The sequence below is a fragment of the Dasypus novemcinctus genome, chromosome 1 (assembly GCF_030445035.2).
Source record: "Dasypus novemcinctus isolate mDasNov1 chromosome 1, mDasNov1.1.hap2, whole genome shotgun sequence".
Taxonomy (NCBI): domain Eukaryota; kingdom Metazoa; phylum Chordata; class Mammalia; order Cingulata; family Dasypodidae; genus Dasypus; species Dasypus novemcinctus.
The window spans coordinates 166,935,836-166,949,394 of NC_080673.1; the positions used below are offsets into that span (position 1 = coordinate 166,935,836).

At 40.5% G+C, this 13,559-nt stretch overlaps 1 protein-coding gene across 4 annotated transcripts in view; it reads left to right on the forward strand.

Annotated features, from left to right (window-relative positions):
* Window positions 1-13,559, forward strand: part of UGDH (UDP-glucose 6-dehydrogenase) — a 55,365-nt gene that overhangs the window by 25,720 nt on the left and 16,086 nt on the right. For all 4 annotated transcript variants that reach the window (XM_071216931.1, XM_058299588.2, XM_071216926.1 and 1 more), the window contains one exon: window positions 10,558-10,659. In XM_071216931.1, coding sequence (XP_071073032.1) covers window positions 10,558-10,659 — 102 coding nt within the window. The remainder of the gene's footprint in view (window positions 1-10,557; window positions 10,660-13,559) is intronic.

Below are 13,559 nucleotides of genomic sequence, written 5' to 3' on the forward strand. Positions count from 1 at the left end.
GAGCTCCAACAGACCCCCATTCTACATATACCCAAACCCACCAATTTTAACAATTTTCCACCTTCACCGTATCATTCTATCATCTATTGCTCTATCCATTTATTTCATAAACCTTTGAGAATAGGTTACACACATCATACTTCTTGAACACATATTTCCATGTACATTTTCCTAAGTACAAGGATATTCACTTATGTAATCACCTTAAGGGCAGTTAGCAAGTTCAAGATATTTAATGTTGATTTAAAGCTTACATTCTATATTCCAGTTTTTTTCCTACATCCAAATAATGTCCTTTTTAAAAACTTTTTTACTATTTTTTATATCAGTGTTACAAGTTACTCTTCGTAAAGATCATACCTACAATAGCAATAAATCTGCTATGGTCCATGGTTATCCTCCCTCCTTATTTTTGTTCATCCCTCAGTTTTGAGGGATTTGGGTTGATGTCTATTCTGACTGCTTCAGGTTGAGAACAGACATGTATAATGGGGCAGAGAAAAGGAATTGTTTTTGCTTGCATTTGAAGATGTTTTTGGAGTGGGACATGCCCATCACCATCTTTTTGTTAGTTGTCCAGGGCAAGGCTGAAGAACTGGAAAGTAAGAGTTGGCCACAACTCTTCTGGGTTTCAGTGCTCAACAAGCATATGAATAACCCAATGATATAAGTGTCTGGGAAATATATTTAACAGGTATATTGAAAATTATAGGTTCAAATAAGAGGAGTAGAAGAATCATGATTAGGGGGATTATAAATGAGTAAAGTATGTTATATTGGGAGATAGATTTTCATGTATTCTCAAATAGGGCCCGCCGAGAAAGTTTGATTTCATGAGGCTGTGTGGCTTGCCTATGCTGTCTGGACATCCCTAGAGCCCTCAAGAGCACTTTTGTTTGAGGCTTTGTTTACTATGGCAGTTTGTGGATTCTGCCTGAAACCAGTATAAGTGTAACCTCCAGAATGACCTCCCAGCTCACTTTGAAATCTCTTAGCTGTAAAAACTCTATTTTATTTAACATTTCCCCTTTTGGTCAAGGTCTTTTTCCAAATGCATCACTGATTAACACTTGGTAATATCCCTTGGTGCCAGGGAGGCTCATCCCCAGGAGTCATGTTCCACATTGGGAGAAAGGTACCAAGTTTATTTGCAGAGTTTCGCTTAGAGCACAGCTTCTTAACACAAGGGGTCTGTGAGCTTGAATTGAAATTCAAAAAAACATTATTCATGTGGGGACGTGTTGGTGCAGCTGTGCTATATTTATTAAATAATATATAGTATAGTGTAGACTTACTAAGGGCTCCATGGTTTTCACCTGACTGGCAAAGGGGTCAGTGGAACAAAAAAAAGTTAAGAACCCTGACTTAGACCAGGCACCCCACCAACCACTGGGGTACTAATCCACCTGCTGGGTGTCACCTCTCCTCTTCCTCAGAACTGGGTGTTTGCTGACCATCAAAAGCAATGACTTTTTATTCTCTTTGTACTGAACCAAAACAAACAACTGTGTATAGACTGCTATTTTCTTTTTTTATTTGAAATAAGGCGTTTCAGGTTTCTTTCCCGTCATATGGCCTGTCCACCTGCCCCTCCCCTCGACATTGACTCCAGCAGACTGACCAGATGGTGCCGCCGCCGCAGCAACAATAGCAGCCGAATTGGCCCAGCTCCACTCTGACCTGTGAAGGAACAGAGACAAGGCCAGGAGCTAGTAGTGTCCACCCCTGGCCACACAGTGGGCAGTGTGGGCCCTCAGTCCCCGGAGGCCTGCTGTGCATGTGGCTTTTCTTTTTAACACAGTAAACTAGATCAGACACCAGTGTTTTAATTGTCCCCTCTCCTTTACTATTTTCTCTCTCTCTTCTCTTTTCCCTTCTCTCAACCAGGAGACCACCATACGTGTCATTCCCCCACCCCTACCCAGGAGTCAGGCTGTCTGAAATCTATCAGCTTCTCTCCCTGTCCCACTCCTCTCCTGCTGTCAGGTGGATTTATCCCTTTTTAAAAACAGTGAACATTGGAAATGAGACTGTGGGGTATGTGTTTTGTTTTTGTTTTTTCTTGGGTTTTCAAGCAACATCATGTCCCCCTCCTAGGGAGCTTCTTTATTTACCTCTTGAAATCAAATGATGGGAGGTAGAGGACTGTATGTCAGCATGACTTGTTTTATGAAGAAATTACATAGCAAGGCTTTAATGCCATTTGGGCAGGTGGGTTTCTGCTCTTCTGTTGTGCCCAAATGTATTTTCTTCTTTTCATCTCCTCTTTTTCTTCTTCTTTTTTCATTCCCCTTTCTCCTACCACCTTCCTGCTGGCCTCCTTTTCTCTTTCTTTTCCTTCCTCAGATTATCCTTTCAGGTATTCTTAAATTTATATTTTGTAAGAGGATTTTGTTGTACAAGGTTTTGCATCCTTATTAAATCTGACTGGCTTTTATCTTCCTCTCCAAAATCAAGTTTTTGTTCTCAGCATCATGTCCAGTCACTGTTTTGGTTTTGGCACCATCAGTATCAAATGTACAAATGGTTCTTGCTAACCAACACCAGGTATATCTGATGTTCTGATGAGTTCCAATAAAAAATAATTTTTTTCCAAAAAAAGAAAAAGAACCCTGGCTTAGAAATAGGCCATATTTGAGTAACATATAGATTTTAGGAGGTAATTCTTAGGCATTAATTATAATTAGGCTTAGTTTCATTATTACAGGAATAAAATTCAAAAGTGCAAGCATTAAGATCTAAGACTTGGGAAGCAGATGTGACTCAACCAGTTGGGCGCCTGCCTACCACACGGGAGGTCCTGGGTTCGGGTCTTAGTGCCTTCTAAAGAAGACAAGCTAGACGGCGCACCCACTGCAATGAGCAGACACCTAAACGAGAATGCCACAAGCCAGCAGGCACCGCAGCCTGTGTAGAGTGGATGTGGCTCAGGTCATTAGGCACTTGCCTCCCATGTGGAAGGTCCCAGGTTTGGTTCCAGGTGCCTCCTGGAGAAGGTGAGCAAACAATGAGCAGACAAATGAGAGAACCATAAGGGAAAGGGGGTGAATAAAATAAAGTATAAAAATAAATCTTTAAAAAAAAAAAAAAAAAGGATGGAGGTCTTGACATATTAGCTTGTTTTCTTTTATTAGGCAAGACTTACATATACCTGAGTTTTTTTACCATCTTATTTCAGAAAGTGGCAGGATTTCCCCAGGATGGAATTTTAAAATTTGATAGCTATGGTGTGGATCCTGTCCAGAAAACATACCTATGATAATAAGATTTCCCCCCATATACCACCCTACTATAAAAACCCTGTGCTAGTAACATACCTTTGTTATAGTTCCTGAACACAGTTTCTCGTTTTATTATTAACCGCAATCCTTGGCCACCCCTCAGTTCACTATGTTATACAATCCCCCTTTTAATCCTCTAGCTTTCCTTCTAGTAACATTTGCATTCCAGGACTTTCCCTTTCAATCATTTCACGCACACACTACATTGCTGCACCACCATCACCTCCATCCATTTTCAAACAATTACAGTCTAACCTAATTGTGAATTCTGCACAGATTAAACATAAGCTCACCATTCTCTACTCCTCTTCTATCTCCAGGTAACCTATCTTCCAGACTCCACTTCCATGGGTTTGCCCACTCTACTTATTTCACATCAGTGAGATCATTCAGTATTTGTCCTTTTGTGCCTGGCTTATTTCACTCAACATAAGGTTCTTGAGGTTCATTCATGTGGTCACATGTATCAGTACTTCTTTCTTACAGCTGAATAATATTCATCACATATATATACCACGTTTTGTTTACCCATTCATCAGTTGATAGACACTTGGGTTGCTTCCATCTCTTGGCAATTGTGAATAATGCCACTGTGAACATTGGTGTGCATATATCTGTTCATGTCCCTGCTTTTAGTTCTTTTTTTTTTTTTTTTTAAATATTTATTTATTTATTTAATCCCCCCCCCCTCCCCTGGTTGTCTGTTCTTGGTGTCTATTTGCTGCGTCTTGTTTCTTTGTCCGCTTCTGTTGTCATCAGCGGCACGGGAAGTGTGGGCAGCGCCATTCCTGGGCAGGCTGCTCTTTCTTTTCACACTGGGCGGCTTTCCTCACGGGCGCACTCCTTGCGCGTGGGGCTCCCCCACGCGGGGGACACCCTTGCGTGGCACGGCACTCCTTTGCGCGCATCAGCACTGCGCATGGCCAGCTCCACACGGGTCAAGGAGGCCCGGGGTTTGAACCGCGGACCTCCCATATGGTAGACGGACGCCCTAACCACTGGGCCAAAGTCCGTTTCCCTTAGTTCTTGTATACCTAGTTGTGGGATTGCCAGATCATATGGCAGTTCTATGCTTAGCTTCCTGAGGAACTGCCAAACCGCCCTCCACAGTAGCTACACCATTCTATATTCCTATCAGCAGTGAATGAGTGTTCTTATTTCTTCACATCCTCTCCAACACTTGCAGTTTTCTGTTTGTGTGTGTTTTTAAATAGCAGTCAGTCTAGTAGTGGGTGTGAAATGATATCGCATTGTGGTTTTAATTTGCATTTCCCTAGCATCTAGTGATGTTGAGCATCTTTCCGTGTGTTTTTTAGGCATTTGTATTTCCTGTTTGGAAAGTGTGCGAGTCTTTGCCCTGTTTCTTTTTTTTGAGGTACTGGGGCCGGAGATTGCATCCAGGACTTTATGTATGGGAAGCCCGCGCTCAACCACTGAGCCACATTGACTCCCCTGAGTTGGTTTTGTGTGTGTGTGTGTGTGTGTGTGTGTTTTTTCATTTGTTTGCTTGTTGTTTGTTTTTTGTTTTTAGGAGGCACCAGAAACTGAATCTGGGACCTCCCATGTGAGAAGCAGGGGCTCAGCTGCTCAGGCTATATCCACTTCCCTGCCCGTTTTGTTTTTTTTTAAAGATTTATTTATTTATTTTCCCCCCTTCCCCTCCTCCTGCCCTGCTGTTTTTGCTGTCTGTGTTGTCTTGTCTACTCATTTTCTCCCCTCTAGGATTCACCAGAATTTGATCCTGGAGACCTCTGGGGATGGGGAGAGAGGTTTCTTGTCAGTTGTGCCACCTTGGTTCCTGGTTTCTGCTGCGCTTAACCTTGACTCTCCCCTTGTCTCTCTTTTGATGCGTCATCATCTTGCTGCATGACTCACTTGCACGGGACACTAGCTCACCATGTGGGCACTCACACAGGCACTGACTCACCATGCAGACACTTGCGTGGGCACTGGCTTATCATGTGGGCATGCGTTCTCTTCTTTTTCACCAGGAGGCCCCAGAGATCGAACCCATGTCCTCCGATATGGTAGGCGTAAGCTCTATCACTTGAGCCACATCTGCTTCCCCCCCTGCCCTTTTTTTAAATTGGGTTGCTTGTCTTGTCTTTTAATTATTGAGTTGTAGAATTTCTTTTTTTTTTTTTTTTTTAGAATTTCTTTATATATATTGGGTATTAGACCCTTATTGGATAAGTGGGTTCCAAATATTTACTCCTAATGAGTAGGCTGCCCTTGTACTTTCTTGACAAATTCCTTTGAAGCGCAAAAGTTTTTACTTTTGAGGAGGTCCCATTTATCCATTTTTTCTTTCATTGCTTGTACTTTTAAGTGTAAAGTTTAGAATACCATTGCCTACCACAAGATCTCATAGATGCTTCCCTACATTATCTTCTAAGAGTTTTGTGGTCCTGGTTCTTATGTGGTCCTGGTTCTTATGGTTCTTATGTGGTCCTGGTTCTTATATATGGTTCTTTGACCCATCTTGAGTTAATATTTGTATAGGGTGTGTGAGATAGGGATCCTTTTTCATTCTTTTGGGTTTGGATATCTAGATCTCCCAGCACCATTTGTTGAAGAGGCTATTCTGTCCTAGTTGAGTGGACTTGAAGGCCTTGTCAAATATCATTTAGCTGTAGATGTGCAGGCTTACTTCTGAACTCTCAATGTAGTTCCATTGGTCAGTATGTCTATCTTTGTTCCAATACCGTGCAATTTTGACCACTGTAGGTTTGTAATAAGCTTTGAAGTCAGGTATTGTGAGTCTTCTAACCTCATTCTTCTCTTTAAAAATGTTTTTGGCTATTCAGAGCCCCTTATCCTTCCATATAAATTTAATAATTGATTTTTCGATTTCTTCAAATAAGGCTGTCAAAATTTTATTGGGATTGCATTAAATCTATAAATCAATTTGGATAGAATTGACATCTTAATATTATTTAGTCTTTCAATCCATGAACATGAAATGTCCTTCCATTTATTTAATCTTCTTTGATTTCTTTTAGCAATGTTGTGTGGTTTTCTGTGTTCAAGTCCTTCACATCCTTAGTTAAATTTATTCCTAGGTATTTGATTCTTTTATTTGCTATTGTAAATATAATTATTTTCTTGATTTCCTTCTCAGGTTGCTCATTCCTAGTGTATAGAAATGCTACTGATTTTTGCATCTTAATCTTAACATCCCACCAAATTGCTGAACTTGTTTATTAGCTCTAGTAGCTTTGTTGTAGATTTTTCAGAACTTTCTATATATAGGATCGTGTAATCAGCAAAGAGTGAAGGTTTTCTTCCTTCTTTCTAATTTGGATGCCTTTTCTTTCTTTTTCTTGTCTAACTGCTCTAGAAAGAACTTCTAACACAATATTGAAGAATAGTGGCAATAGTGGGCATCCTTGCCTTGCTGCAGATCTTAGAGAGAATGCTTTTAGCCTTTTACCATTGACTATGATGTTAGCTCTGAGTTTTTCATATATGCCCTTTATCATGTTGAGGAAGTTTCCTTCTATTCCTCTCTTTCCTTTTTTTTTTAAGATATTTTTTCTCTCCCCTTCCCCCCGCCCCCAGCAGTCTGTTCTCTGTGTCCATTTGCTGTGTGTTCTGTGTCCACTTGTATTCTTGTCAGCAGCACCTGGAATCTGTGTCTTGTTTTGTTGTGTCATCTTGCTGTGTCAGCTCTCCGTGTGTGTGGTGCCACTCCTGGGCAGGCTGCACTTTTTTGCGCTGGGCGGCTCTCCTTATAGGGCGCAGTCCTTGCATGTGGGGCTCCCCTACGCAGGGGACACCCCTGCATGGCAGGGCACTCCTTGCATGCGTCAGCACTGCGCGTGGGCTAGCTCATCACGTGGGTCAGGAGACCCTGGATTTGAACCTTGGACCTCCCATGTGGTAAGCGGACACCCTGTCTGTTGGGCCAAATCTGCTTCCCATCTATTCCTATCTTTCAAAGTGTTTTTAGAAAGATAATTTTAACCTATCAAAAGACTTGAGCTCTTTTATAAAAAATCATAAATTCTAATTGCTAAGTATATAATTATGTAATGAGTCTGCTAATAGGTAGAACATATATTGTTAACTGCTCCTGCGTTTTGGAGATATTTTGTATATACAAATATCCCATTGATTTTAACACAATATACTTGCTCATTTTGAGATCTTTTTTTTTTATCCCGCCCCCCCCCCCCCCCGTGTCTTGCTTACTGTCTGCTTTCTGTATCCATTCACTGTGCATTCTTCTGTGTGTCTGTATTTATTTAATTTTATTCCCCCTCCCTTGCAGCTTGCTTGTTGTTTTGGCTCTCTGTGTCCATGCGGTGCGGGTGCGGGTGAGCCTGTCTTCACAATGAGGCCCTGGGACGTGAACTGAGGGCCTCCCATATGGTAGACGGGAGCCTAACTGATTGAGCCACAGCCACTTCCCATCATTTTGAGATCTTAATGAAGCTTAGTATAAATTCTTCATTGCTCCGATTTTAGGTTACTTTAATTTAAATATTAGTAAATTACATGTAGGACCAAATCAGATATTATTCTCTGCAAATTCTTGCTTCATAACCTTTTACTCTAACTTTCTAGCACCTAGTTAAAATAACTAAGGAAACAGTTACAGTGATTAATGATACCATATCTGTGGTCAGATGATTTGTATATTTTGCCAATCTTTTAAAATGTTTAACTCAAACAAATGGAAATCTGAGTTTATATTTTACATTTCCTTCAGTCATTTATGTTAAAAGGCCTCAGAACTATAAATAAAAGCGAGTTGCCTATGGATATAATTCTAGATCTGTGGACCCAGAAATAGCTTTCATTTTGCTATGTGGATTGTTTTCTAAACTTTGTGAATATTGTGGTTACTGTTTGACCCTTCTACCCTAAGAGTGAGCTTCAGCAGTGCAGGTCTGTTTTGTATTGTTTTGTTTTTACTTTTTATTTTTGAGATTTCAAACATGTAAAACAGGCAGAGAAAGCGTATAATGAATCCCTATATGCCCATCACTTTGTTTCAACAATTATCAACATGGCCAATCCATTCTCTTAACTACCACTATCATGAGTTGTATGATTTCATCCATAAACATTTCATTCTATGTCTCCAAAAGATAATTATTTTTAAAATACAAATACATTATCGTTATTAAAAATTAATTTCTTTATATCAAGAAATTCTTGGAAAGTGGACTTGGACCAATGGATAGGGCATCCGCCTACCACATAGGAGGTCCGCAGTTCAAACCCCGGACCTCCTTGACCCGTGTGGAAATGGCCCATGCGCAGTGCTGATGCGTGCAAGTAGTGCCCTGCCATGCAGGGGTGTCCCCCGTGTAGGGGAGCCCCATGTGCTAGGAGTGTGCCCCATAAGGAGAGCCGCCCAGCGCAAAAGAAAGTGCAGCCTGCCTAAGACTGGTGCCGCACACACAGAGAGCTGACACAACAAGATGATGCAACAAAAAGAAACACAGTTTCCCGGTGCCCCTGATAGAGATAGAAGTGGTCACAGAAGAACGGAATGGACACAGAGAGCAGACAACCGTGGGAGGGGGAAGGGGAGAGAAATAAATGAAAAAATAAATCTTTAAAAAAAGAAAAAAAGGAAGCCAATAGATCTGTACATGGCAACTGATATCTCTTAATTTTTTTTTTTAGATTTATTTATTTATTTTTTTTTTTTTTTAAAGATTTATTTATTTATTTAATTCCCCCCCTCCCCTGGTTGTCTGTTCTTGGTGTCTATTTGTTGCGTCTTGTTTCTTTGTCTGCTTTTTGTTTCTCTGTCCACTTCTGTTGTCGTCAGCGGCACGGGAAGTGTGGGCGGCGCCATTCCTGGGCAGGCTGCACTTTCTTTTCACGCTGGGCGGCTTTTCCTCACGGGTGCACTCCTTGCGCGTGGGGCTCCCCCACGCGGGGGACACCCTTGCGTGGCACGGCACTCCTTGCGTGCATCAGCGCTGCGCATGGCCAGCTCCACACGGGTCGAGGAGGCCCGGGGTTTGAACCGCGGACCTCCCATATGGTAGACGGACGCCCTAACCACTGGGCCAAAGTCCGCTTCCCTAGATTTATTTTTATTTATTTCTCTACCCTTCCCCTGCCGCCCCACCAGTTGTCTACTCTCTGTGTCCATTTGCTGTGTGTTCTTCTGTATCCATTTGTATTCTCATCAGCAGCACTGGGATACTGCATCTCTTTTTTTGCATCGTCTTGCTGCGTCAGCTCTCTGTGTGTATGGCGCCATTCCTGGACAGGCTGTACTTTTTATGCTCTGGGTGGCTCTCCTTACGGGGTGCACTCCTTGCTCATGGGCTCCCATATGCTGGGGACACCCCTGCGTGGCAGGGCACTCCTTGTGCGTGTCAGCGCTGCGCATGGACCAGCTAATCACCCGGTCAGGAGGCCCTGGGTTTGAATCTTGGACCTCCCATGTGGTAGGCAGACGTCCTATCTGTTGAGCCAAATCTGCTTCCCTTAATTATCTTGTAATATATATTATTTTAATTGCCATCTTTTTAAATTATCTCTTCGGTTTGTTTATTGAATAAACCAAGTTGTTTATCCTGTAGAAAATTTTACAGTACATTTTGTTCAATGAATCCCCATGTTTTTTTTGTCTGTTTTGGTTTTTTCACTTGTTTTTCTGTACCTTGTATTTTCTGCAAATTGGTAGTTAGGTTTAGAGGTTTGTTCAGATTTAGGCTTGATTATTTTTTTTTTTGCAAGAATACTTGATAGGTAGTATGATACAGCTTGTATTGTTAACAAAAATTGTTAAATTATATGGGGAAAAGTAATACATTTTGAATAGAAGTGTTCCCTACGATAGGATTTAGACAAGTGTTTATGTATATACTCAGTAAATATTGACTGTTTCACAGCAGTTGTTTTACTTGAATTGTTGGCAGTAAAAACCTACGTTCATAATGACAATGCAAAATCTAATGTTTGCTTGAAATGACAAAACCTTGAATTTTCTGATAATTGTGTTTGATACTTGAGTCAATAATTAACTATTATGAAACAAACTACGTGATAAACAATGACACAGCATTAAAATGAACTGCTGCCCTGATTGTACAATTCAATTTTGCTATATTTAGTAATGTTATTTAGTGTATACTCATGCCTTTGGTGTATGACCATTCTATTCTACAAAGTTATTATTCAAAAGCAAGTTTAAACCTTTAAATTAAATTAACAGTCCCTTTTATCAAAATTCTGTATTATTAAGTTGTCTTGTAGGACTGATAAACTGTATATACAACTCCTTTTCTCTTTTTATTTCTAGCCAGGACTAAAGGAAGTCGTAGAATCTTGCCGAGGAAAGAATCTCTTTTTTTCAACCAATATTGATGATGCCATTAAAGAAGCTGATCTTGTATTTATTTCTGTAAGTAATTTCCTATGCTGTGTGAATTTTAAGGTACTCTTATCTATTTAACTGTTTCATGTGGGAGAGAGTTTAAACTATAATCCACATTTAGTGGCAATGCTCTGATATGTGTTCATCAATTGTAACAAATGTGCCACACTAATGAAGGATGTTGTTAATGTGGGAAAGTGTGTGTGTGGGTGTGGGGCATATGGGAATCCCCTACATTTTTTATGTAACATTTATGTAATCTAAGTATCTTTAAAAAAAAAAAGTTTCATTGTATTTTAATTGTAAATCCAATGATATTAAGCCACAGTATTGCATAGTATAGAGTTGTCCAATTGAATTTTGATTGTTATGACTATACCAAACCCTGTCAAATACCATTTTAGGTTATTGAACAAGTAGACTTGAAAAAAAGTTCTAATCTGAGATCTAGAACTTGAAAGTGCAGATAACGTGATCACATGTGATTTTATGTATGTGTGTGTATGTGAGACTACCTCAGCCATTATTTCTTTGAATATTCTCTCTGCCCCTCTCTTTTTCTTCTCCTTCTGGGATTCCCACAATGTGTATATATATTGGTATACTTGGTGGTGTCTCACAGGTTCCTCAATCTCTGTTCACTTTTCTTCATTCTTTCCTCTTGTTGCTCCTCAGACTGAATGATTTCAATTGTCTTATCTCCAAATTCACTGATTCTTCTGGCAGTTCCAATCTGCTATTGAACTCCCCTATAGAGTTTATTTCTACTATGGTCTTTAGCCCTGTTTGGTTCCTTTTCATAATTTCCATCTCTCTTTTGTGATTCTCTTTATGTTCATCTTTTATTTTCCTGTTTTCCTTTAGTTCTTTAAGCATATTTAGGACCCTTTTTTTTTAAGTCTTTATTTGATATGTCCCTGGTCTGGGCCTTCTCCTTTATCTATGCTATCACTTCCTCTTTCTGTATACCTTTTGTAATCTTTTGTTGAAACCTGGACATTTTCATATTTAAATGTGTTATCACAGGAATTTGGACTCTGAGGCATCTGTTCCCTAAGCTTACATATCGTTAGTGTTATGACAGAGCTTTCCTTGAATGCTAGGAGTTAACAAAAAAAAAGGAAACGCCTTTCCCAGTCTTTTCAGATTGTCCTGTGCCTGTGCACTCCTTCAGGGCTTATCCATAAAATTAGTTTAGAGAATAGCTCTAACTCCCTAGTCCTTTCATGTGTCTTCTCTTGGGCATGTGCATTCGGCTCTAGGAATTTCCCTGCTTATGTGGATAGGAATATCCCTTCTTCCCTAGAAAATAGTTTCCTCATGGTCCTGGGCACTGCACTGTATATCCTACAGCCAGCAATCCCTTGTACTAGGCAGTATGACTTGACTGCTGTCCTAGCGTTCTGTAGATCTCTGTGAACCACTTTGTACATGCAGGGCACGATCTGGGACAGCAAGTCCCTCAAGCCACTACCAGACAGCTTAGGCCAAATATACATGTGACCCGGACTGCCCGCAGCTCGGGCCAACACGGGGGGAATCTAGAACAAAGCAAATGACGCAAAGACAGAGACAAGAGACACAAGAATGGAGACAAGACAGGATTCTGATCAAGTCTCGTTTATTGAGGGTCAATCAGGGGTATTTATAGCCAGGAATGAAGGAGGTGGTAGCACTGATGACAGCGCATGTGTCGGTAAGTGATTGGGTAACTAGATTTTCGGTTTTCGCGCCACATGCATGCGCAGATGGTTGTTCGGCAGTGTTTACGGAAAAACTTGCGCGCGCTTTAGGGAGTGCCGAGTCGGAGCCCGGGGGGTGGTGTAAGGAGGAAATAGAAACTTAACTTACTTCAGCAAAGATGGGGAAACAGAAACTTAACTGGGTTAGTATCTAAGATGGCGTTTGGTAACAAGATGGCCGATACAACACCAGTGCCAAAGGCAGCTTCCCACATACATGCTCCCAGTATTTGCATGGGGATTACACTGCTCCCTCCAAAACTGGGACCAGAGATCCGCATTGGGAACACAGGCCAGCTTTGCCCTGTGCTGGTGGTGGGTAGGAGGAGTGCGAGCCAGGACTCACAAGATCCTTTTTTTTTTTTTTTAATTTTTAAAAATTTAGTGAAGTTTATCACTCATACATAAACAATAAGAGTATAATAATAGTTGTGAACTTACAAAACAAACACATATAACATCATACAGGGCTTTCATACCTCACTCCACCACCAATACCTTGCATTGTTGTTAAACATTTTTAACTAATGATTAAAGAGAATCATCAAAATATTACTACTAACCAAAGTATTTTCCCCCAACTCACCCTATTATTATTATCTTTATATCATTTCTTTATGAACATACATAAACAAGTGTATAGCAAAAGTTGCGAACTCACAAAGCAAACATGCATAACATCATACCAGGGTCCCATACATTGACCACCCACCAACACCTTGCATTGTCGTGAGACATTTGTTACAAATTATGAAGGAAGATTGTCAAAATCTTACTACTAATTTATAGTCTTTATCTTAAATTTGATGTATTTTCTCCCCAACCCACCCTATTATTATTTTTAAAATATATTTTTATGACAGAAGTTGTAAACTTAGGGAACAGTCATGCACATGTGCAGAATTCCCAAACAACACACCTCTGTCAACATACCACACTGTGGTGGAATATTGGTTACAGATTATAATATCTGACTTTTACCAAGTCCATACTGTACATTTGGCACACATTTTCCATACTGCCCCATTATCATCGCAGTACATCTTTGATATTGATGCAAGAATATTACATTATTACTGCTAACCACAGACCATAGGTCACTCCAGTTGTATTTTTCCCATGCTTCTCCACATTCCCACCACCCTGCAATAGTGATATACATTTGCTCTAGCTAACAAAGGACAT